Source organism: Henckelia pumila, chromosome 4 (genome assembly GCF_033568475.1).
Source record: "Henckelia pumila isolate YLH828 chromosome 4, ASM3356847v2, whole genome shotgun sequence".
Taxonomy (NCBI): domain Eukaryota; kingdom Viridiplantae; phylum Streptophyta; class Magnoliopsida; order Lamiales; family Gesneriaceae; genus Henckelia; species Henckelia pumila.
The window spans coordinates 157,971,332-157,994,760 of NC_133123.1; the positions used below are offsets into that span (position 1 = coordinate 157,971,332).

General features: G+C 34.3%; 3 protein-coding genes and 1 pseudogene across 3 annotated transcripts; 1 reads left to right on the plus strand and 3 right to left on the minus strand.

Annotated features, from left to right (window-relative positions):
* Positions 1–664: 664 nt before the first annotated feature.
* On the minus strand, positions 665–4,294 carry LOC140863452 (cathepsin B-like protease 3; annotated as a pseudogene).
* Positions 4,295–4,731: 437 nt separating this feature from the next.
* On the minus strand, positions 4,732–9,080 carry LOC140866363 (protein COP1 SUPPRESSOR 2). Its single transcript, XM_073271341.1, has 6 exons — positions 8,815–9,080; positions 8,430–8,672; positions 7,432–7,555; positions 5,959–6,032; positions 5,681–5,838; positions 4,732–5,265 (listed from the first exon to the last, which is right to left on the minus strand). The coding sequence occupies exons 1-6, from the start codon at positions 8,880–8,882 to the stop codon at positions 5,102–5,104; spliced, it is 831 nt and encodes a 276-aa protein (XP_073127442.1). The 5' UTR covers positions 8,883–9,080; the 3' UTR covers positions 4,732–5,101.
* Positions 9,081–17,030: 7,950 nt separating this feature from the next.
* Positions 17,031–19,180, plus strand: LOC140865514 (uncharacterized). The gene is made up of 3 exons (XM_073270182.1): positions 17,031–17,676; positions 18,056–18,447; positions 18,519–19,180. Exons 1-3 carry the CDS (start codon positions 17,562–17,564, stop codon positions 18,870–18,872), a joined length of 861 nt encoding a protein of 286 aa, XP_073126283.1. The 5' UTR covers positions 17,031–17,561; the 3' UTR covers positions 18,873–19,180.
* A 142-nt stretch (positions 19,181–19,322) lies between these two features.
* Positions 19,323–23,010, minus strand: LOC140863972 (LRR receptor-like serine/threonine-protein kinase FEI 1). The gene is made up of 13 exons (XM_073267795.1): positions 22,779–23,010; positions 22,502–22,637; positions 22,313–22,384; positions 22,152–22,223; positions 21,975–22,046; positions 21,797–21,868; positions 21,617–21,688; positions 21,348–21,454; positions 21,075–21,248; positions 20,657–20,989; positions 20,294–20,551; positions 19,956–20,089; positions 19,323–19,822 (listed from the first exon to the last, which is right to left on the minus strand). The coding sequence occupies exons 1-13, from the start codon at positions 22,864–22,866 to the stop codon at positions 19,598–19,600; spliced, it is 1,815 nt and encodes a 604-aa protein (XP_073123896.1). The 5' UTR covers positions 22,867–23,010; the 3' UTR covers positions 19,323–19,597.
* Positions 23,011–23,429: the final 419 nt, after the last annotated feature.

Below are 23,429 nucleotides of genomic sequence, written 5' to 3' on the forward strand. Positions count from 1 at the left end.
TTCTATAACATTTCAAATTTACCTTTTTATTAACTTAAATTATTACAACTCGACCTTTTGTTAATTTTTAATGTTTTCATAATTATTTGTTTGAAGTTTTAATAATTATTGGATTAAATAATTTTTTTAAAATATTTCACAAACTGGACTTTAAATTACTGTCAAATGTCAATGTATTTTAATTAATTTTATTTGAGTGGCAAAAATATCTATTAAATTACATATAATAAAAATAAAATAATAATTAAAAAAGTTACACTTTTGTATATGAAAATTAAATTTTAAATATTACGTATTGGAAAAAAAAAATAAAATACCCTTGTAATTTTGACCATTTTCAATTTTCGATTTGGTTCTCATATTTTTACTATTTTTAATTATTTGTATAGCAAAAATCAAATAATAGGCTAACCATAATTTATTTTTTTTTATGAAATTCTTTTAGGATATAATAGACATTTCTCATTTTTTGTTATTGAAAATAATGTAGACCTAACTTTTAAAATTATTAGGATCTTATTGTAATACTAAAAACCTCAAAGGAGGTAGGCGTAATGAACCATTTAAAAAAATTCATCATGTTTTACTATGGGGATGACTTTTGTAACTTTATGTAAATTTTATTTAAATAATATCATCCAAGATTAAGAACACAGAGAGAACATTGAACCAAATAGTTTCGGGACCATATTTCACATAACTATGTTATCAACGCGTACACCACAGTTATTATAATACAGTACATCATAAACCAGGCCATTTCAATGGCTGTTCAATGCAAAGTAAAAGCATATCATTCAAGTACAGTTTCATCATACCATAATTAACAAGTTCTAGTTGGTGAGGGGTCGGCTTCAAAGCGTGGCATCAAGTGAAGCATCGGCAGTGCCATATGGAGAGATCACGTTACGTGATGAAGGCATACCTGCGACCACATCTTCCTCAATGCCACACTCGTTTGTTCCTCGCCTGATCTTGAAGTATCCATCCTGCCATATGAGTTTCATTCATCAAAATGTGTATCATGTTCGACAAAGAAAATGGATATGTAGTCCATTTTCCACTGTATCCTTAGACTTAGACTTAGACTCAGACAGAATTTATTCTGTTCAAGCAACTCAATAAAGATGGAGATAACTTACATCACCCCAGCTTCTGTTCCACTGGTTTGCTAAGAGCTGCATAAACGAGCGAAAGTAAGCGTACTACCCATGTGTAACTCGCAATTAGAACATTAGATGTTAGAAAACATAAGACAGTACCCAGTAGTCCTCGCCATCGTCTGTAGTTCCCCATCCTATCAGCTTCACAGCATGGCCACCCATCTCATCACCCGTCACATGTTTGTAAACTCCTGACTTGTAATGAGCAAAATCCTGCAATTAATGAAATTTAGCGAGATGGAAAATGATTTAAAAGGGAGAAAAAGGAAAAGAAACTTATGGTTTAGAGATTGGATGAAAACCCCAATCATTGTCGAAGAATTTTCTTCAGTTTAACATAGAAGAGAGAAAATAAAGCACGTCGTTATGCACGGTAGCTTAGGTTTATAAGATCAAGCTTGAAATCAAGGTTATCTTTCCCATTATATATACCTAAACTTTCAAACTCTAAGTAAAGCACAGACAGCAAATAATAACAACTAAATTATCCAAAAAAATATGGTTTGTTTAAATGAAAAGAAACAGAATTTTCATTCTTTTACCTCATAGACAGTGAAAGCGACTTCAACTGGTCCATTCTGGTACACTTCCGTCATTATAGTTTGAGGATCGGAATGTATCCTATATGCATTGACACTGTAGTGCTTAGATTTTTTCCAGAGTAGATTCCCACTCTTGCACTTCCTCTCGCATTTTGGGGTGGGATACGCAGGTTCACAACCAGGATGGGAGCATCCAGTATTGTCAAAGTAAGGGTCACACTGCCAAAAATACCTCATTCAGTGTTCGAGCAGAAAAGTATGCCACATGTAAAATTAATATTGACAAGAGAAGCGATTATGTATGAGATACCAACAGACAGCCACCGCTGACATGTTATTCAAAATACGTGTCTAACACACTTGTTAGAGGCACGAGCCAAGGCACACACGTTATCAAGTATGGTACACTAAAGCATAATGTTCTAGACATATACGTCATGAAACATATAACATTTATTTCACAAGAACCAAATATTTATTAGCTTAGAAGCAAAGTTTGGATGAAACTGGGACTCAGATTATAGGGTATATTGAGCCCTTGTGGCACACAAGCTTTTGGATCATGCCTTTGGAGCAAAGGCTGCCCTTGCTCTGTTCTGTGCCCTGGGCACTTTTAATGCTATACATTCAAGTAATCTGTGACTATTTTAAACAGTGTGACTTACTCTCTCTCACAAGAAACATACCTCTGAAGTCACCACACCAGAATGGACTAAATATCGCCATGCTGCTATGGGGTAGCCTCCATCACAACCCTCACCACACAGAAAGCCACAGCATGATAAGAGATCATTGACTGAGAGTGTAATATTCTACAAAACATAGAATGACCACAACAGATGTTATTGCTGCTATTTAATAAATTACAATAATATCAGATGCTACATAAGAGAGGAAATAAGAGGGTTCGTCAATAACCATGCCAAACTGAATGCAGAAGCGATCAGACAGGGTTTCAACAGCACCAAAAGCCCAACATGAACCACAATGCCCCTAAATAAATGAAAAATAAAAATTACTAGAATATGCATGCACCATGGGATAAATAAATGAATAAGCAAAACTTTCAAAAAAGAGAGACAGGTTACCTGATCTTTTATTTCAGATATTTGCACGGGCACAAACCAAGAAGAGGAGGCAAAGTGACAATAAAAGGTTAGCGACTATTCAATGGAACACAACTAAACAAGCGCCAAGAAACTAACCAAGAATGTCTGAAATTGTGCTACATTGAGGCCAAGCTGTTCGCGCATCAAATGTTTTGGGCAACTTGAGATCTTTTTTGTGAGTAACAACTGGAACACTCTTCAAATAACCTTCGGGCGTTGGTTTAACCCCAAGAAGGTGCATGAATTGACTAACCTGGAGATCAAAATATAATCATCAGCTCAATATCCCTGACAGTGAACGGGTCAATATGCTGGAAATAAAATAGATTCGAGTAACCAAATTCTTCATCCAATGCTTCAACACTGAAACTTACAGTGTAATTGGCTAGTCTAGGATTCATAGAAGCTTTCCATCCAGCATGTGCATCCTCGTTAATTCGTTGAACAACAGAGTCCTGAAAAAGGAATTTTCAGCTCAAAACTGAATGCAAAACGATAGACAATTCCCCCTCATGCGAGTAGAAATTTACCTGAAGAATCTTATGGTGAAGTTTCAGCTGAGGAATTGGCTTCCCTGCCATGACCTGCCGCAGCAGAGTTCAGAGAGAAATTCAAAAGAACTTTTTATGAAGGCTAATTTCAACACATCATGACTCATTTCCAAGATAAACGCACGTATCCTAGGCAAAAAATCTCTGTATTTGCTACACGTACAAAAATCAAGAACAAGCAATGAAAAAGCAAGATAATTAATATAGAGTAAACACATGCCTTTTCTTCAGGATCTCAATTCATGCTTGACCAAAACACAAACTTCACATGAATCAACGGGAGAAAAAGCAAGTAAAAAATCCCACTAATCACACTATTTACAGCAGTGTAAGACACCCGCAACCAGATGAAACAGCCCCATCATCACGTCAAAGAATCATTCTTTTTCCAAAATTTACATTTAATTCTTGTGAATAATGATACATGTCCCACGACAGAGTAAGTAAGCAGTCCCACTCAATAAATTTCCAACTCCTGATCACAACATGGACTATAAAAATCGAATCCCAGAAATGGAATCACGGAAAGCAATCAAAAAATCGATCATAAACATCGAAAAAGCGAGTATGAAAAGTACCTGAACAGCCAAAAGAACCCCCACAAGCAGCCGCAACAAGCAGCATATCCTAGAGCCGATGATGATCGCCATGAATCCTTTCCCAGAGGTAACAACAAAGCCTCTGAGCCCACAAAAAAATCAGTGAAAATAAATGAAATCTAGATGGATTTGGGCAACTCTCTCTTTATGGATTGGTCTCCGGTGACTTAAAGCACACTGCACAGAAGGATGGAGCTGATTGGCCCGATTTACAAAGCACTTTACGGATATTATTTTCAAATATTACGATTATTATATTATATAATTGATTATAATATTATAATTTGGTTCCGGTCGAAATAATTCTACTTGCGGATTTCCACCAAGAACAAATTGCCCTCGAAGATATCGAGTGGGTTCAAATCCAGGAATCAGGATGATCTACATGCTTGTCCTTTCTTATTATAGAGTTAGTTCGAGGGTTTACTACTACACGTGAAAAAACGACGACGATAACAATGACTAATTTATCGTCGAATTTTGTTAAGGAAAAAACCCAAGTTTTTTTTATAAAAACAATATCTAACTTCTTTCATGTTTCACTTCCTTAATTTGTATATATCTCATTAATTAATTGGTCAATCAACTATTGAAATAATATAAATATTCATACATTCAGAATAAATTATATAATTAAAATTATAATAAAAAAAACTATTCATATATAGATATTATGCTACGCAAAAGGCGTGCATAGACAACTAAAGTTGTATTGAGGTTTTTCCATATATCATAACTAAGTATTTATGTCATACATAACAAATCACTTTAGTAATCACATAATTACCATCTATATTCTTAAATCTTAATCCTATGAAGCCTGCATCGTATGCCACAAACATATTTATCCGGATGATAAAGAATCGAGGAAATCAATTATTAAAAGACGCGTCGATGAAACAGTGCAAGGAAAATTATATAATGGATATATATTGTACACATCACATTTAATTCCCAAAATATACTTCTGAGACAATCACTGCAAGTGAACAAACCATTGATGATGATAGGTAGAACCGGAAGAGAAGCGGATGGGCAGAAACTGGGCTTGGACGATGTCCGAGCTGGTCGAATATTAGACCAAATTTTATCATGGCAAATTCAAGAGGCCCCTGTATCAGCTGTCAAGCATTCTTGTTATCTCCGTGTTACACGCTGTCTTTCTCGTTTTCGAAAACGCTCCAGCATGAGCTCATCGGTGGCAGCTTGTCTTCGAACCACAGCATCTGGAGCTGGATCAGGGTGTTTGGATTCCACACCCGCGTCATCTTTACTTTTGTCCTTGTATGACTTCGGATTATCTAAGAAGAGAAATGAGTTATGGTGTTATTACAGACGGAGAAATGAGCGATGGTGTTACTAGTTATTACAGACTCGTACACCCTGAGCATCTATCTTTTCTGATCAATGTTGTTATAATTAAACATAGCTAAGTATCAGGTGCAACACTGACTGAACTTGTCCTTTTCGGGACCAGATTTTGATACCAATAGATTGACAGGAAGGCTAATATCAGAAAAAAGTTAACTAACTCATGTTCGCATGTGTCAAACTCAATCGATATACTAGATTAGATATTTGAACAAATGCCAACAATAGTATTCAAATGGAAAAGGAAGCTCCAAATCATAGTGAAAACACACAGGTAAACGTTGCTGGAGATGAATCTGTATTAGCTTCTGCATAATGAGTGATATGAGGAAACTTGAAATTCACCTTTTCTAAGTTTTTCGGCGTAGTCCTTGCCACGTTGAGAAAAGTCAGCGCTGAAACTAGAGGGGATGCTAGACTCTACTTTAGCATGACCTGCAAGCCTCTTCTCCTGTAAGAGCTTTTTGGCAGCCTCTGTTTCCTCGATATTTTTCAATTTGTATCTGCGAAGCAGCGACAAGTATGAGTAAACACCGGACATTTTTTTTTTTAATAAGAAACAATATTATATTAATTACGGTAAAATTATAGAGTACAATATGCAGACAAATCAAGAAGCTTACTCAATGGAAAGCTGAATTTCTGCAATCCCCGTGGTCCACTGAGTAGAGCTTTCTCCCGAATTTCGCCTCTTCACCTGAGAAAAGTTGAGAAGACATGATGTTCAAATATAATCCACAGCATGTGATCACATAAAAATATTGAAAAGGAGGACAAAGATTTCTATTTCACAAGAGCATGGGTAGGGAAAGAAATTTCTTCAACTGGTACAGTTTCTAAGCTATGCACAACTATCTGTGGGAAGCATGGTGACTCTCCAAGATGACAAGCAGGGAAAAAGGTCCTTCTGGTCAATGAAACAATGGAATATAAGTGTTTTCTCATCAGGCTTGAAATTGCGTAATCTAGAGTTCTATTTTGACTTCTAATATGTGCCCCCTAACAGAGTAAACACCAGAAGCAGACAGAAATGGGAGCTCAACATATTATTACTACTTTCTCAAGTTAATAACCCCACTAAACCAAAAGGTTAAAATGCAATGTATAAGCCAGGCAAACTGCTAAATTGCCAAGTGTGTCAACAAGTCGACTTGAGATGACTACAGGCATTGGCCATTGAGTTACGTGACCCAGACTTGGTCTCCCAGGGATATTTCTTTGCTGAATAAGAAATTATGAAACCCATAACACAGATAAATTTTCCTACGTGAAAATAGAAACCTGGGCTCATTTTAAGGTTCCCGCAGACTCGGATACTCTTTTTATCACATCTTCTTGCCACCTTATATCAGACTGCTAACATTGTATACGATCAAGTCTATCAACCATAGAGAGATAATCAACTATATCCTAGAATCGCTTTAGCTTTTAGACTTAATCAGGCTTGTGTGTCAAATAGACTCAAAATTTTACTGTACGACCCCTTGTATTATTTTCTAGCCAACAAACACACCATTATCCTTGCCATCTATTCTCGAGCTTGATGAAAAACAAACTTTCAACAATGGAATCAGCTATTTGCTGAGATATATATATATATCCAATTCTGGCACAAATTTCTTAAAAAATTAAAAAACGAATCAGCAATGATTCACAATCCCACACATCGCAACAACAAAGTTCATAACTAATGATATTCAAAGACGATGACAACATCGTCTTATCTTATTTGTAAAATGAAGGAGAATTAACAGGACAGCGAGACAAATATTCCACTCATTTCAGAATAAGATTTGGTGATGGAGTCATGCAAAGAGAATATTCATACAGGTTGCAAATTCTAATGCAGAAATCTAGATAATAACCACTACAGGAAAAAAAATCCAGAAAGAAAAGCACATCCCACAGGAACCTATAAATATAAATCCACCAAGTACAACAATGTTTGTAGTAAGAACAAACCAAAGGCTACAACTGATGATCCTATAACTTGTGCTAGCAACAAATGCTCAATGGTGCATGAGAGATGAGTAGAAAATTAGTCTGATACTAAAACAAATAAAAGAATAGAGCACGCAAACTTGTCAGTCACTTACTTTAAGATTCTCCGGGATATCATATAATTCATCCTCTGCACGCTTAACCTCATTTTCGGCAGGATTTTCCAAGTCAACATTATTTCCCTTTTTCTTTGCCAATTCTTGTTCCACATATCTCAACCTGCATGTTAGATTCAGAGCAATAAATATTCAACAAAATATTATACAATGGATAACACATCAGAAACACTGGATTGTGTTATGAAGAATTAAAAGCTTATAATCTTCAAGAAAATTGGAAGATGTCAATTTTGAGTTGTTTTTTTTGTATTCCATACATATTCTTATCACTAAATTTAAAGTAATAAATTCCAACTCCATGCTCATGTGATCTTTTTTAACATATACATTAATGAACAAGCAATATGTTTTAACTTGGTCCGATTTACATCAAATCAAAACAACATTCACCGTCTTTTACGGAAACACTTAGCATGACCATTAAATAGTGAACATCTTTGCTATTTTAGAATACAGGATAACAGCTGCTGCATCACCTTATGTTTCCTTGAAAACAATGAACATACCCATTATTCACAAGTCTCTCCATCAAAATTTGATAAAAGAAGAATAAAGAAGATAATTTCCCACTTTCTTAGGCATCCCATTGGTTTGTGCAAATCCATTTTTATCAAAAAAATCAATTCATAGGGAATGATATTCACATATGCAGCCATTCAATTGCTCTTATCATACATGCAGAGAAACATGCTCATTAAACTTTTTTTCTCTTTAAGCGTGAACATATGAACTTCACCACCTAGAGCAAAAAGCATTCTTCATAAAAAGCCATTATTTTGTCTCATACTATTTACAAACTATTCAACTTGGAAATCAAAACAAATTATCATTGCACGCTTCAGAAGAACATGATAAAAGGCAAAGTCATTGAAATCACAGTGCAATATCATGGTACAAAACCGCTCAAAGCCCTGAACCCAGTAAAAAGTTAACATTTGGTACATATAAAGAGTACAAGCGGAGAAAATACATACATATTGGGGTCCTCCACCATGACAGCAGTTTCCTGAGCAAAGGTGTCCTGCAAAACCAAATCATCCTTCTCTCCATCACCTTCACTCTTATCACTTACTTTGTGAACCAAACCGCCAGCACCGCTGTTGGAAGCCACACCACTTGCAGCCACAGACGGCGCAGGGACGGGCAATGCGGGTATTCCAGACTTCTTCTCCCTCTGCTTCTGCAGGAATTTTACCTCCTCCAGCGCCAAAGCCAATCTAATTGAACAACCATCCATAAATCAACACAATTGCGTATGAATATAGCAGATAACATATGGTTCCAATCCATTTTCGGGTTCATTTGCACTGTATCAAATAATCGACGGGTTAAGTTCGTAAAAGGCGTATCAAATAGAACCTTTGTTCATGGTCGGGGTCTTCATCTTCGACCTCTAGACTTCTTTTCCGAAAGTTCTTGCCTTTCATATCCTTCAGTCGCAAAGACACCACAAAATCAACTCCCGTGCTCTTCCCGATCCGTATGTATTCTTCCTTCCCAAATCGAGTAACAGGGTGTTCGAACAACGCCGGGTAGCATATGGCATGCGCCGCCGCCAGAATACAGAAAAACTCCCCACAATTCGTCCAACAGTCGGCGGAGACGGCAGATGCCCCACTGCAAAAATAAATTTGAGCTGGCTTTGATTTGTTTTTCAGATGGGCCTTGATTTATTGGGTTTTCTGTATTGGGCTTTTACTTCCATCTTTTAATTTAAAACTGAAATTATGACTTTATTTTGGCTCAACTAAAGCATTAAAGCCCGGAAAAGCCCAAAAAATATATTACTTCTCAAATCAAAATAGTTCTAAATGATATTTCAAAACCCCATAATTAACCCAATCCCACTAAATGGGCGAACAATGAACGCTGTACAATAAAAATATATCGTCGTTATCAATTATATCGTTGGATTTTTATATTATATCACGATATTTTATATTAAATTTATTGTGAGATTTTAATAAATAAAATTTTTGTATTGAATGTTTTGTATTATAATAAAAATTTATTGTAAGCCGTAGAATGACTCTAAATGGGCCATGCGTCTTGTCTTTAAATAATAAGTTATCAATTATCTTTAATTTAATACTAGTGATCTAAAGCACGCGTGCTTTTACAGTATTTTTTTAATAAAATTTATTTTTTATTTTTGGTTTGGGAGAAAAAAACGTTCGTTTGGAAGATATGTGAGAGAGATGTGAGATGAAATTAGAATTATGGAAGTTGTCAAAATGCTATTTTTCTCTTTGCCTTCAGGAAAAAAAAGAAAATTGCGCAGAGAACTCTCAATGAACAGGGGTAAAATGAAGAAGAAAATTGGCGTCATTTTGACACACCAAAAGTTATTAAAGGGTGCCCAAGTTTTATATAATAGTATAGATAAGAGATTTTATGGTTATTTTTATCTTCCATAAAGAAGATAATTTAAGTTGTTTATTTTTTATTGGTTTTTTCATACCATGGAAAACTAAGTTTTATCAAAGTGTCTTATTAATCGATCGGTAGACGAAATTTGAACCAAAACATATTTAGCTAATTCGAGAGAGAACTTGTCGAAATGATTCGTTCAGACAAATGAAGTTTGAAGACGAAACACCAGCTATTTAACATAATACTTAGACCAAATCAATCCGATATAGATAGTATTTTGGAATGTTTCTATGAAGTATTTTTGAGTTTTTCCTTCACAAAATTTATGGAAAAAAAATTTAAAAACGTTTTCTAGAAACATATTACATTCTATTTGTAAAAAAAAAAACTTAAAAGTGTTTCCTATAAAATTCCAAAAAGCTATCATAATATTGGATATGATGACTTTTCCACTCGTTCGGCTGTCCCCATCGATTTCCTAAATTGTCCTATTTCTAATAATAAACTTCACTATCAAATTCAACATTTACCAAGGAGTGATATATAATGTAAGCAAACACCAACATGGCCACCAATACTATTGTATGCTTAAATGGACATAGCTGTCTTTATCTCTTCTCGCTTTTTATTATTCATTCTCATTATAGAATTAGCCACTACGCCTTGTTTGGTAAAGCAAATTTATTAGTATCCAAACCGGGGCAAGTCATGTAATATTTTATCACAAAAGCTTCCGCGAGACGTCTCATAGATCAATTTTGCAAAAAAAATTCTTTCCCGCTCGATCTCTTAAAAATATTATTTTTATATAAAAGTTGTATTTGTTATTTAAGATATGAGTTGAATCGATTGGTTTCATATATCTAAGACCGTTTTACATAAGACCTGACTATATTATATCATACATTCAAAAATTATACAAATAAATACATTTTGTCAAGCTGAGGGCCGGTTATACCGTATGCATTTGTGTGGCATAAAATACTAAAAAAATCGGAGCATATCATTTGATTATGAAAATATAGCCTTTGAAAGAATACCTTGAAATTTAAAAAAAATATAGTTTGTATAATAATAATAATAATAATAATAATAATAATAATAAGCATTTGCCCAAAAGGCATTGGTTTCTTAGGATCACAATTCTATTAAATCCGGGTTAGTATGAACCGGAGAGAAAATACAAACAATTCGAGTAAAAACAAGAGAAAAATAGCAAATTTTAGATCAAACATATTAAGAATGAAAACGACGATAAAATTTTAAATTAAATTTTAATTATTCTCGAATTCTAAATTGAATCGTAAACATGACGATTCCTCGTGCTTTAAAACCTTGCTTAAGACAAATATCGAATACGAGGATTCCATTTCTTTTTTTTTTTGCAAGATGTTGTAAGCTTGGATCTTTTGTTAACACAATGGATACTTTTCAACTCTTTATTTTTATGAAAAAAAATCATTTAGAGGGAAAATAAAATACGTTTTCTAGTGGAAGGAACGAGTCAATACTTTGGGCTATGTGCAATGTATGAGCTTGGGATCGTGGGCCACGCAAAAGCCACTAACTTGTAAATATGAAACAAAAATTTGTATATGTATTTTGACATTTTTAACTTTGACAACATCACATTATTAGGTGTCATATTTTTTATTATTTGTTGTCGTGTAGATATTTTTTTAAATTCATTAAATTATTTTTATAATTAGATTTATTTCAAAGAAAGCGGAAATAATTTAATACATTTTTTTGAAAATTTGAGGATTAAGGAAAATACTGAATATAAAGAATTGTTGGCGGTTTATAAAAGTCAATGTTATAAGTTAATGTGCTAGTTTTTTATAGAAATAGTGATGGCGAGTGTTAGTTTACTTGAAATGTAAACATAAAAAAAATATATAAAAAAAGTCAATCTACGCTATTGATGTTAATAATTTACCTATATGGCTCAAATTTATTTCGGCAAAAAATTTCCGTGCACAAATTTGACTTTAACTATCTTATCAAGTATAGTTTAAAACTTTATAAAAAAATTTGAAAAAACTTCAACAAAGTTAGGTCACAACATAATGAGTGGGCACCAGCATTGTTTTGAACCGTCTCGCGTAGGATCATCTAAGAAATAGACGGTTATCCATCACCTCGACTTTTAAAAAATTGGTGTCTCTAAGCGTGACTGAAAAAATCGACTGCTAGAAGATTTGTTCTATGCCTAGGCGGTGCCTCACAAGGTGTGAAACGATCTCACAGATCTATATTTATGAGACAGATCAAAATGGATCATATACAGAGTGAAAAACAATAATTTTACAATAAAAAGTAATCAAGTCAGGAGTCGAGACAGATAAAGATCTACCTCATAAAATTAATTCGTGAAATAGTCTTATAAGAACTTTTATGATCAATTAATATAAATTTTCTGAAACCATAAAGGAAAATCTATTTTTATACGGTCAATATCATTTTTTATGACAAACTAAGAGTTCATTATCGTTTTAACGTAAATCGAGTGAAATTTGAAGAAGTTCAGTAGTTTGCAACCATACATAAATCTGTCGAAATCCTACAAATATTAGAGGTATCAATTCGGGTAGATTCGGATTTGATTGATACATTATATCACTAAATATTCTCAACCCAAACCCGAAAATGACCAATCCGAACCCGTATAACCCAATCAATCCAATATATTTTTAATTTTAAAACTTTTTTAATAAAATAATTAAATAAAAAATAAAAACACATAATAATAATATTATTACGATTTTAATTTAAAAACATAATAACAAAACTCACTTATATGATTAAATTTAGAAGTCAAGTTATATAAAAAAAAAAAAACTTTTAAGTTGGATGATAGGATTATCATAATTGGGATTGAAATCGAGATTTCGTCACATAATTAAGCACTTGATGCATATTTATAATGAGTTATTTGCACCAAACACCCCTATGAAATATTGAAAATGCACACTTTTCCCCAGTGAAATTTTAATAGGCATCTTCAACCCTAACCTTTTAAAAAATTAGCACACTCGCCCCTTCAGATGAGTGATTGTTGCGCACGCGCCCCTCATGCGACTGGGCAAAAATTTTGATATTTTTTTTGCACCAAATACCCCTGTGAAATATTAAAAATGCATATTTGACCCCTGTGAAAATAATTTTTAAATCTATTCAACCCATAATATACAATTTTTATTAAAATCTAATTATAAAATATTTAGCAAAAACTTTTTGTTTTATTAATTTTATTTTTAATTTTTAATTTATTATGATTATATAATTATTTTCTAAAAAATATTATTATTTTATCTTGTTATCATTATTTTATTTAAATTTCTTCTTATTTCCAACTTTTTCATTAAACATGCATCCATAAACAAGTATTTAAATAAGTTCAAGTACCAAAATATTGAACTAAATCGATAAGTTTAAACATATTGCTTTTCGATTTAGGACTATATATTATTGAACCAAAATTTAAATTTTTCGAGAATATGCATTGCACAATTTGTAATAAATAATAAAAAAATAACATGCTTATATAATTCTAAATCGAAAAAGTAACATTCATGAACTTATCATTTGGTTCAATATTTTGGTATTTTTAGATATTTAAATCCTTATTTATGAATCATGTTTAATGAAAAAGTTTAAAAACACGAAGTGAAACGACCCAAACTCTCTAATAAATAAATATGCGGAAAACATTTTTTTTTTTTTATATACTACTAAATAAATATATGTACATATATGCCCATACATATATGCACCAAATAACATACCTAAAATAAATTCATGATTAAATAAATAAACAATTTAAATACTTAAATAAAATGCATTCTTTAAAAATAATTAAACATCTGAGTCAACCCCAGAATTAAAAATATACTGCATAAATAAAATAAATAGAAAGCGTGCATGCACTAAAATATTTAATAAAATATTTCAAACACCTCAACCCAAATAAAATAATAAAAATGTATCATAAGACATCAGCACGGTGACTCAGAAGCTGCCACGGTCACGGGGCTACTGCAGCACGGCTCATACATCCTCACCACCGGTAGGAGTAACCTGTTCCTCTACGTACTCACCTGCACCATATCAGTGTAGTGAGCCTAGAGGCCCAACATGCATACTAACAAGGGTTTAAAATAATTTAAATCAATTTAATACTAATACATACATATACATGAATGAGCATGCTTAAAAATTACTTAACATAAATTACATAATTAAACATACATAACATACATAATATCATACATACATAAGTTGTTGAGCATTTATTTTCTGAACATCGAATGGTCCTATCCGTAAGTGTGACCCATAGTGCGACTGATCAGTCTAAGAACCATCGTACGAGGCTGGTGGCGAACCACCCATACATAAATGGCAGAAAACTGCCCATACATAAATGGCAGAAACTGCCCATACATAAATGGCCACACTACTTCAATTTCCACCTAAAATACTTTTAGTTGCTCAACCATAGAAATTAAATCATAGCATAAAAATGGATTTCATGAATGCATGTACTTAAATAAATTGTGTGTCCTTCATATATATTTAATTTAATTTTTCTTACTAACATATAAATATTAAAATAACTTAAATGCATAAAAATAATTAAATATATAATCAGGACACATGCAATTTTCTCATGGATGGTTCTGGACTGCTGACCCTACTCTCAAGCCCATTAACTTAAGACTTGGCCCATAAATCAATCAAAGCCCAATAAGACTAAATTAGACCCAATAACACTGTTCTTGGCCCAATGGGCCCAAAAGCCCAATAACAAGCCCAATAACTCTCATGGGCTCCCAAGCCCATAAAAATTTCTGGCCAACTTAAAAATTTAAATAAAATTTATTAAAACCCAAAAATAAATAAAATAACCCAAAATAATTTAATGGACCCTAAATAAATTAAATGGTACTAATTAAAATTTTGGGAATTTAATTAGTCCATTTAATTCCTAATTAACTTAAAAAAAAACTTAAAAATAAAAATACCCGAGCCCAATTAAAATAACCCGGACCCGGACCCACTTAACTTAACCCATATTATTTTAGACCCGACCCGGACCACTTGACCCGACCCGGACCCACCATAAACCCTAGACCCGAACCCTAGTCATCCTACTCCTCTCGGCCGCTGAGGCTTGTGCAGCAGGCCTTCCCGGCCTGCTGTAGCCCAGCTCCGGCCGCCGTGGCCGGAGCCCCGCCGGCAGGACCTCCCCAGGGTCCTGCCGGTTCGAACCATAACCAGCCCCCGACCCCATGCACCCTGAATAGCCCAAGCCGAACCACTTCCCCCGTAACCCTAGTCTGCGCGCCTCCTAGCTCCTTTTCTGAAAACCTGCTCGGCCCTGCTTCCTAGCCCCAACCCAACCATGGCCGACTCATCTAGACATCCTAGGGACCCCGTAGGACCTAGCCAGCAGCCCCCTTCAAGCCATGGGGAACAAAAACGTGAGCATGAACCATACATGACAAAAACCGAGAGCAATAGTGAAGAAAATTCGAAAAGTTGCTGTCAAATGATAAAAATTCTGATGTTACACACCCACACGCATACATACGCTGACATAGGTTTGAAAAGTGGAAAGAAACATGCCTTAATACCGTAGAAGACGATTAGCACACGCGTAGGACGTTTCCGGGACGACGGGGCGACGACGGGATGCCTTGGCTTGCTTGGAACCTTCGAAATAATGGCTATGGTGTTCTTGGAGGTTGGTTCAGTGAAGAAGAAGATGGAGGTGACGGCTGATGCTAGGGAAGAAGGAGTGATCGGCTAGAATAGGGTTTAGGGATATAATTTTAGGTTAATTAGAATATAGGTTAAATAATTTAATAAAAAGGTTTTAAAAATAGTTAAAATACAACTTAACTCTTAAATAAACATTTAAAAACCTGATCACCTAAATAAAATCTCGAAATAATAATTTAGGGGAATTTTAAAAATACTAAAAAGTCAATATTTTGACTAATTTTGGATAAAAATGACCCCTAAAATTAAATAAAATTAAATACCTAAAATTTTGAGATAATAAAACTCAAAATAATAATTTAAGTCTCTAAAAAGGCTCATAAAATAATTTGGCTAGAAAGTTGTCATCTCGTCCGTCCACGGTCCCGTCTACGCGATTAAATAATAAAAATACTAAAAATCATAAAAATCACTAATTATGGGTTAAATGCTTAAAAATAACTTAAATCATGCATAAATATTTCACATAATTATTTAACCCATAAATCATAAATTTAAATAATTAAATATCCTAATTATGCAGGCGGATTTATGTAATTAAAAATACCGGGTGTTACACGAAGTGATTGATAAAATAATGATAACGAGATAAAGTAATAATTTTTTTAGAAATAAATTAATTAAAAATTAAAAATTTGAATTAAAAATTAAAAATTAAAAATAAATAAAATTAAAAATGTTTGAAAAATATTTTATAATTAGATCTTAATAAATATTGTGTATTATTATTTAATGCAAATTCTGCAATGCATTTTAAAAAATTTAGATTTTGATTCAAAAATCTATAATCCTTAATTGAAAAGTAATATGCATGAAATTATCATTTTGATTTAATATTTTGGTATTTTTAGGTATTTAAATCTCGTTTATGAATGCATTTTTAATTGAGAAGTTGGAAACAAGAAGAAAGTTTAATAAAATAATGATAACAAGATAAAATAATAATTTTTTTTAGAAAATAATTATATAATCATAATAAATTTAAAATTAAAAATAAAATTAATAAAACGAAAAGTGTTTGCTAAATATTTTATAATTAAATTGTAATAAAAATTGTGTATTATGAATTGAATAAATTTAAAAATTATTTTTATCGGGGTCAAATATGCATTTTTAAAATTTCAAGGGGTATTTGGTGCAAAAAAAAATATCAAAATTTTTGCCCAGTAGCATGAGGGGCGCATGCGCAACAATCACTCATCTGAAGGGGCGAGTGTGCTAATTTTTTAAAAGGTCAAGATTGAAGATGCCTATTAAAATTTTACAGGAAAAAAGTGTATATTTTTAATATTTCACAGGGGTGTTTGATGGAAATAACTCTATTTATAATATACTTATTACTGACGTCAGACGTCAGATATCATCAGCCAAACACTTCCTTGCTATTATATTCGCCTTTCGTCTTCTTCTTGATTACCATATTACCATCTCGTCTCCAGCGCCAGTAGCTCAGCAGTTTTGGAATTTACGAAAAAATATATTACATCAACAGAAAACGCAGATTCAATCGTCTCTTCTGAATCTCAAAGGGTGAAATCTTCATTCTTTTCCACCCAGGGAAAAACGCAAAGAACTATGATACCTTATTCGATCTTCTCCTTCAAAATCGCAGGTTGATTTTCCTTGTTCAGAATTTGAAATTCTGGACAACTGCCAAAATTTCCGAAGATAAAGTGTGCTTTTGCTTGGATTTGAGCTTAAGAAAGTGTAGAAAGATGGAGGATGTCACGAGCAGCCGTTGTTCGCACACATCCCATATAACAGAAATCATCATCACCAGCTTCTTTCGCCATAAAATTTGATTCCCATTTCTCGAAATCCGCAGCGGAGAAAAGGGTTCGTCTTATAGATTCAAGGGAAAATATAAAGTAGAAAAAATCAGTTGTTTTCGTGCTGGTTCTTTGGAAATCTCAGTATCATTATACCGCTTGAAGTCAAATTGCTCGGCCATGGCGGATTGGATCACCGGTGATGCGAAGAAGCAGACGCAGAAACGCAAGAATCCTGGTATCGATCGGGGTCTCGATCCAATCCTCGCTAAATCGCGTGCAAACTCGTCTTCTGGTATTTGATTTTTTCTTTGTTTTTCGGCTCCTTTCTTGAATTAACCTGCGTTGACTTATTATTATTATTATTATTATTATTATTATTATTATTATTATTATTAGCATCTTTATTTGTTGAAGGTGTTCTTGCTTTCAGTAGTACTAAATCGTGTCTCTTGAAATTGGATTGATGAGATTTGTAGGACTCATGGTGTTTGCAAAGCTCAAATTGAGACTAGCCATTATGTTGACTTTATTTTATGAAAAGAATGAGAATAATTTTGCTTCTCTAATGACCTACCTGAAAACGACTGTAATGTTTCTTGAATTGTTGTTTGAAGCTATGTCAGGAATGGTTTATTAGCTTCTGATGTATTTAGAGTCTGTTTTCTGGCCAGGATCCGGTACCATGGTTAGTTTTGGAGGTGTTGGGGTGAACAAATCAAGAAACTCGTATCTTTACTCCCGTGACCAAGAAGAGATCATAGATGAAGTTTTCGATGAGTATTTTAACCAAAAAGAGAAAAAGTGTCGCCTCTCGATCGACCAAATTCAGTTTCTTGAGAGAAGTTTTGAAGCAGATAACAAACTCGAACCGGAAAGAAAGATCCAGCTAGCAAAAGAGCTCGATGTGCAGCCTAGACAGATTGCAGTATGGTTTCAGAACCGTCGAGCACGTTGCAAGACAAAGCAGCTGGAAACAGATTATGAGACGTTGCTTGCAAGCTATGATAGCCTGAAAACTGACTATGATAACCTTCTCAACCAAAATGAGAAACTAAAAATGGAGGTGGTGATTATTTAATCTCAAGTTTTACGTCCTTATATCATATATTTTCTGATGTTTCTTTTTTCATCTAGGTTCTACACCTTAAAGAGAACGTGACTGTTGGATGTAATGAGAAGCAAAACTCACGAATTTTCGACCCTGAAGAATTTTCTGGAATTCTGATCGAAAGACACCAAGAATCCAATGTGTCAGCAGTTGGTAATATGAACAAGAACCATAGCTCAGCCAGAAGTGATGTAACAGATACCATTAGTCCATGTTTCTCGAATATGATCAGTTCACCTCTCACGGAATCTGGTGATTCTTCACATGCTTTTGAGCCTGATGGGTCGGAATTTTCTCCAAGCGTGTACTGCCACTCGCCTGCAAATTCCAGCTACCTCGTGTTTCCAGCCGAGGAACATGGCTTTAGTTTCTGGTACTGAGCTCCATGAGGTATACTTCTGGGACTTCAATGTCATCTGTTTCCACGTCTAGCATTTTTATTACAGCATACAAAGTATGAATAATATCCCATCTTAGGACTCAGAAAGCTGTTTTCTGTCCTATGTTAGAAATGGCTCCTTTAATTGTGTCGTGTTCTCGTGTTGTGCGATTTCGTGTGATTGTGATTAGTTTCTGTATGGTTTAGAAACTATCTTTGTAAACGCTTGTAGATTATGTAGTCGTGCAATCAAATGCTAGAGCAATGTGTGCTGATTTGGCCACTTCATTGCTTGATTTCTTTGTTACATATCTTTCTCATGTGTTTGCATCACTGCGGTTTCGAAATCAACAGTTAATAACCAACGATTCCGATTATTTTCAAAATCTATAAATGGTCCACGAAAATTTTTCCATACAACTCGCAAGATAATCAAAGCTGAAACAAACTATGGTCTGGTAATACTACTTCATAGTACAACTTAATTCCAAGAATGATCAAAACTTGTTTTTTTCCATCCAGACATTAGATACATCACAAAACAAAAATTATCTACAAGGCAAGTACCAAAGAGAAAATGCACATTCAACTTGAATGTACGAATACGACTCAGTCCGATGAACACGAGAATCATAATCATAATACCCACGAGACAATGGATATTAGGAAATAACCTTGGTTTAGCCTGCCCATAAAACGATACGATCACTGATACTCAGCAATCCATCAAGATTTATCAGAATGAGACTCCTCAAACTCACTCATACAAGGTGACATAACCTCTTGCTCCAAGAACTGCAGTACTTGTTGCATCGAGGGTCGGTCATCTGGATTTGCATCAGTGCATTGTGCTGCTATATCTACGATTGCCTCGACTGTCTCTACATCTGCATCAGTGCACTTTTTATCCACTATGTCATCCAATCGATTCTCTCTCAAAAGGGTGTTCATCTGTACATCATTTTAGTGTGAAGTAATTAAGCTTTTCTACCACAGTACCGTCGTTAACAGTCTGATTTTTTTGCTTCTTCTAATTTTATACATTCGCTGGTAACAAAATTGAGCAAAGGGTGACTTGACATACCCAACCAACAACATTTAGTCCACGCCTGACAAAGGTCGGATCAGTGGGGCGTTTTCCTGTTATGAGTTCTAGCAGTAAGACGCCGAAGCTGTAGACATCCGACTTCTCTGTGGCTCTTCCACTCTGCAGATATTCTGTTCCAGGTTTAAACCAAGAACATGGTAAGTTTTGTTTCCACAAGGATTTCGGGGAAAGTCTGAACTTTTCTTCATGCTAAGTTGCTAACATAGTACCATAACACCATGTTTCTTCAAAAAAATCAAATAAAAAAGCTTCTGTAGAGCAATCATCAGTCTTGAGACTCAGAAATCTTAGTGTATTAAACACGTAGAACAAACCTGGAGCCAGATAACCAAATGTTCCTGCAACAACAGTTGTGACATGAGCATCCTCATCGACCAACAGTTTGGCAAGACCAAAGTCCGAAACACGAGGCTCAAGGTTCTCGTCGAGTAGTATGTTGCTAGACTTTATATCACGATGAACTATTTTAGGGCAGCAATCATGATGCAGGTAAGCTAATCCTCTTGCAGAACCGGTGGCGATTCTTAATCGAGCACCCCAATTCAAGGATCTGTTCTCTACCCAATATTCTTCTAAAAACCATGCAAGAAGTCAATGAATAACATAGAGTCTTTCTTACAAGTAACTATTGACTTAAATTTACTAATTTAGTTGTCAAGGAGAAAAGTTGAGAGTACCATGCAAGAAATCGTCTAAGCTACCCATGGATAAATAGTCGTAGATCAGAAGTTTTGCTGTGGGAAGCCTACAGTAACCTCTGAGGTTGACTAGGTTAATGTGCTTGACGCTACCCAAGATTTCCAGCTCCCTCTCGAAAACTTGGTCTGAACCTTCTCGTGTACGATCGATTTTCTTGACAGCAAAAGTTCCACAATCGTTCATAACCATTCTATACACAGTCCCAAATCCTCCAGCACCAACAATATCCTCTTCGTTAAGGGATTCGATTTTTTCTACTAGCTCACAAGAAGTGTATGGAAGATCACCATGGAAGGTGATAAGCTTGGCACCTAGAAAATCAAAAGAAGAACAAACCTTGAAAGACCAAGTAGAAGATAATAAATTTTACAAGATTTTAACAGGAATCTTTTTTACTTGGTTCTTTGTAGACTTGCTTCTTCACTTCGGTGTATCTCTTAATAGCCCTTTCTTTCTTTGACAGCAACCAAATCCAGAGAAAGCCAAAGAGCAAAATAAACGCAAGCCCTAATGCAGATATTGCCCCGATCACGGCTCCTTTGATGAAGTGGGAGGATCGTCCCTTAGGTACTGTGTAGAGTAGCATATTCTCAAAATGGGAACTTTGGAACCTCAGTTTTAAAGTCAATAATTAGGTTGAATCATATTGTCTAATGAGTATGTTAATACCTACTGCTTCATCACTGGCAGCATGAGGCAATACAGCAGGGAATCCTAGTGAGGTTCGGCATGGCTTGTCCACTTGTTGGCCACAGAGATCTAAGTTGCCAGTATACCTGTGCATTAGCATAGACATGCAGATCAATGCCAAAATATTTAAATTTACCTAAAGACGACAAAATAAGAAAGTTCTTGTTGGTGAGAAAAACAATCTGGCCTCTCGTGAATATGATGATCCAAAAATGATTTCCAATGAAATTATGGTAAAAGGGACTTACGACGTGTTTCCAAACTTGCTTAGCACTCCAACTTCGGGGATTTCACCTGACAAGAAGTTTGTAGACAAGTTCCTGAAGAAATTAACCAACAGCGTCAAATATTTCATAGATTTTACCTTAAAAACATTTGCCTAAAAATTCAAAGCACAGAAATGATGAAGGCAATGCCAGTCAACTTACAGATACTTCAATCTGGTTAAACGTCCCAGCGAAGAAGGTATGGCACCCCTAAGTGTATTGCTAGACAAATCCCTGTATAACAATAATCAATATCAATTGCTTGAACACTTCGACAAATCAACAAGGCTTGTGAGTTGTGATTAAGTGATTAACAGATGAAACATTGCACAGTTCTTACAATATAGTCAATAGAGAAAGGTTTCCAATATTCGAGGGTATGCCTCCTTGAAAATAGTTAGCCCGGAGATATCTACATTAACAGTTTCCATTTCAAGAAAATCGATAAGAAAGAACACATTGAAAAACATAAAACACACAACTAAGAACATAAAAAAGAGGACTCTTTTCCACTTACAGAGCTCTGAGTTCGGAACAATTTGCAATTTCATAGGGAATAAACCCATGCAGACTATTCTGGTGAAGTGCCCTATGCTCATAGATTAATGAAAATATAATCAAAATACGCACAGCACCAACCTTTGAATAAGAACATATAAGACTGATTATAGGACTTACAATCTCTGTAATCGATTGAGTTTACCAATGCTAGGAGATATAATTCCTTCAAACTGCATATATGGCAAGTTTCTACAAGTAATTCACACGAAACTTTGAGCAAGATTGGAACAAACCCATAAGACAAAAGAACAAAAAAGGAAATAAAAGAAAAGAAAAGGATTGAACACTGATAAAAGAGCCACACACATGGATATTACTCTTGAATCTTGAGTGTCACAAGAAATACCAATCCATTGACAAGGAAAATCATCAGAATCGTTCCAGTTTCTCAGAAAATTCTTGCTGTCATTCAAACTGTTCTTCACTTCCAACAATGCAATCCCTAACAAAAACAAAAACAAAAACAAAAACAAAAAGAATTTAAAATGGAAACAAACCCACAAAGATTTACCCATTTTAAAGAGAAACTGCACCAAAGATTCAATTTTTCTTCAAAAGAAGGTAATAAAACGAAGTACCATACCATCTGGAGAGAGAGCTAACGAGCATTCTCTCAAAAGGGTTGTTGCCAAAGCAGCTGAGAAGAGCAAAACCAAAGCACCTACTTTCATTTCTGAGATTCGAAATGTGAGTTTCCTGTGAATCTGCACCTCAAGACAATGTCTGAAGTATATTCTTGAGCAATTTTACTCCAATCTTTTTATCTTTAAATTTTTAAATGGAGAAGAAAGAAATGGGAAAAAGAATGATGAAAAGCAAAAATAATGATAGGTTTTTGGAAGTGGGCAATGGTATAATTACACTGTGTTTACTAGTAAAAATCTGTAATAATTAGGCACAAGTTTAGATGATAAGATCTTAACTTGAGGAATCAAGCATCATTATGGTATGGCTTTCTTTTGTTGTTGGTTTTTGGGTTCTTTGTTCTGATAATTTTTAAGCATAATAGGTTTTTCGGTTAACAAAAAAAATTATTATAAATAATAGTTTCGTTTCAAATCTGAGATCTTCCTGATTGATAAAAATACTAATGTTTACACACAAAAAAAAATATAAAACCTTTTTCAAAAAAAAAAAAAAGAAGCCCAAATAACAAGCAAAAGCCTCCAATTTTCTGTACATTTTGAATTTTTATGGATATCTGAGCCATTGGACATACATACATAGCCGTTGT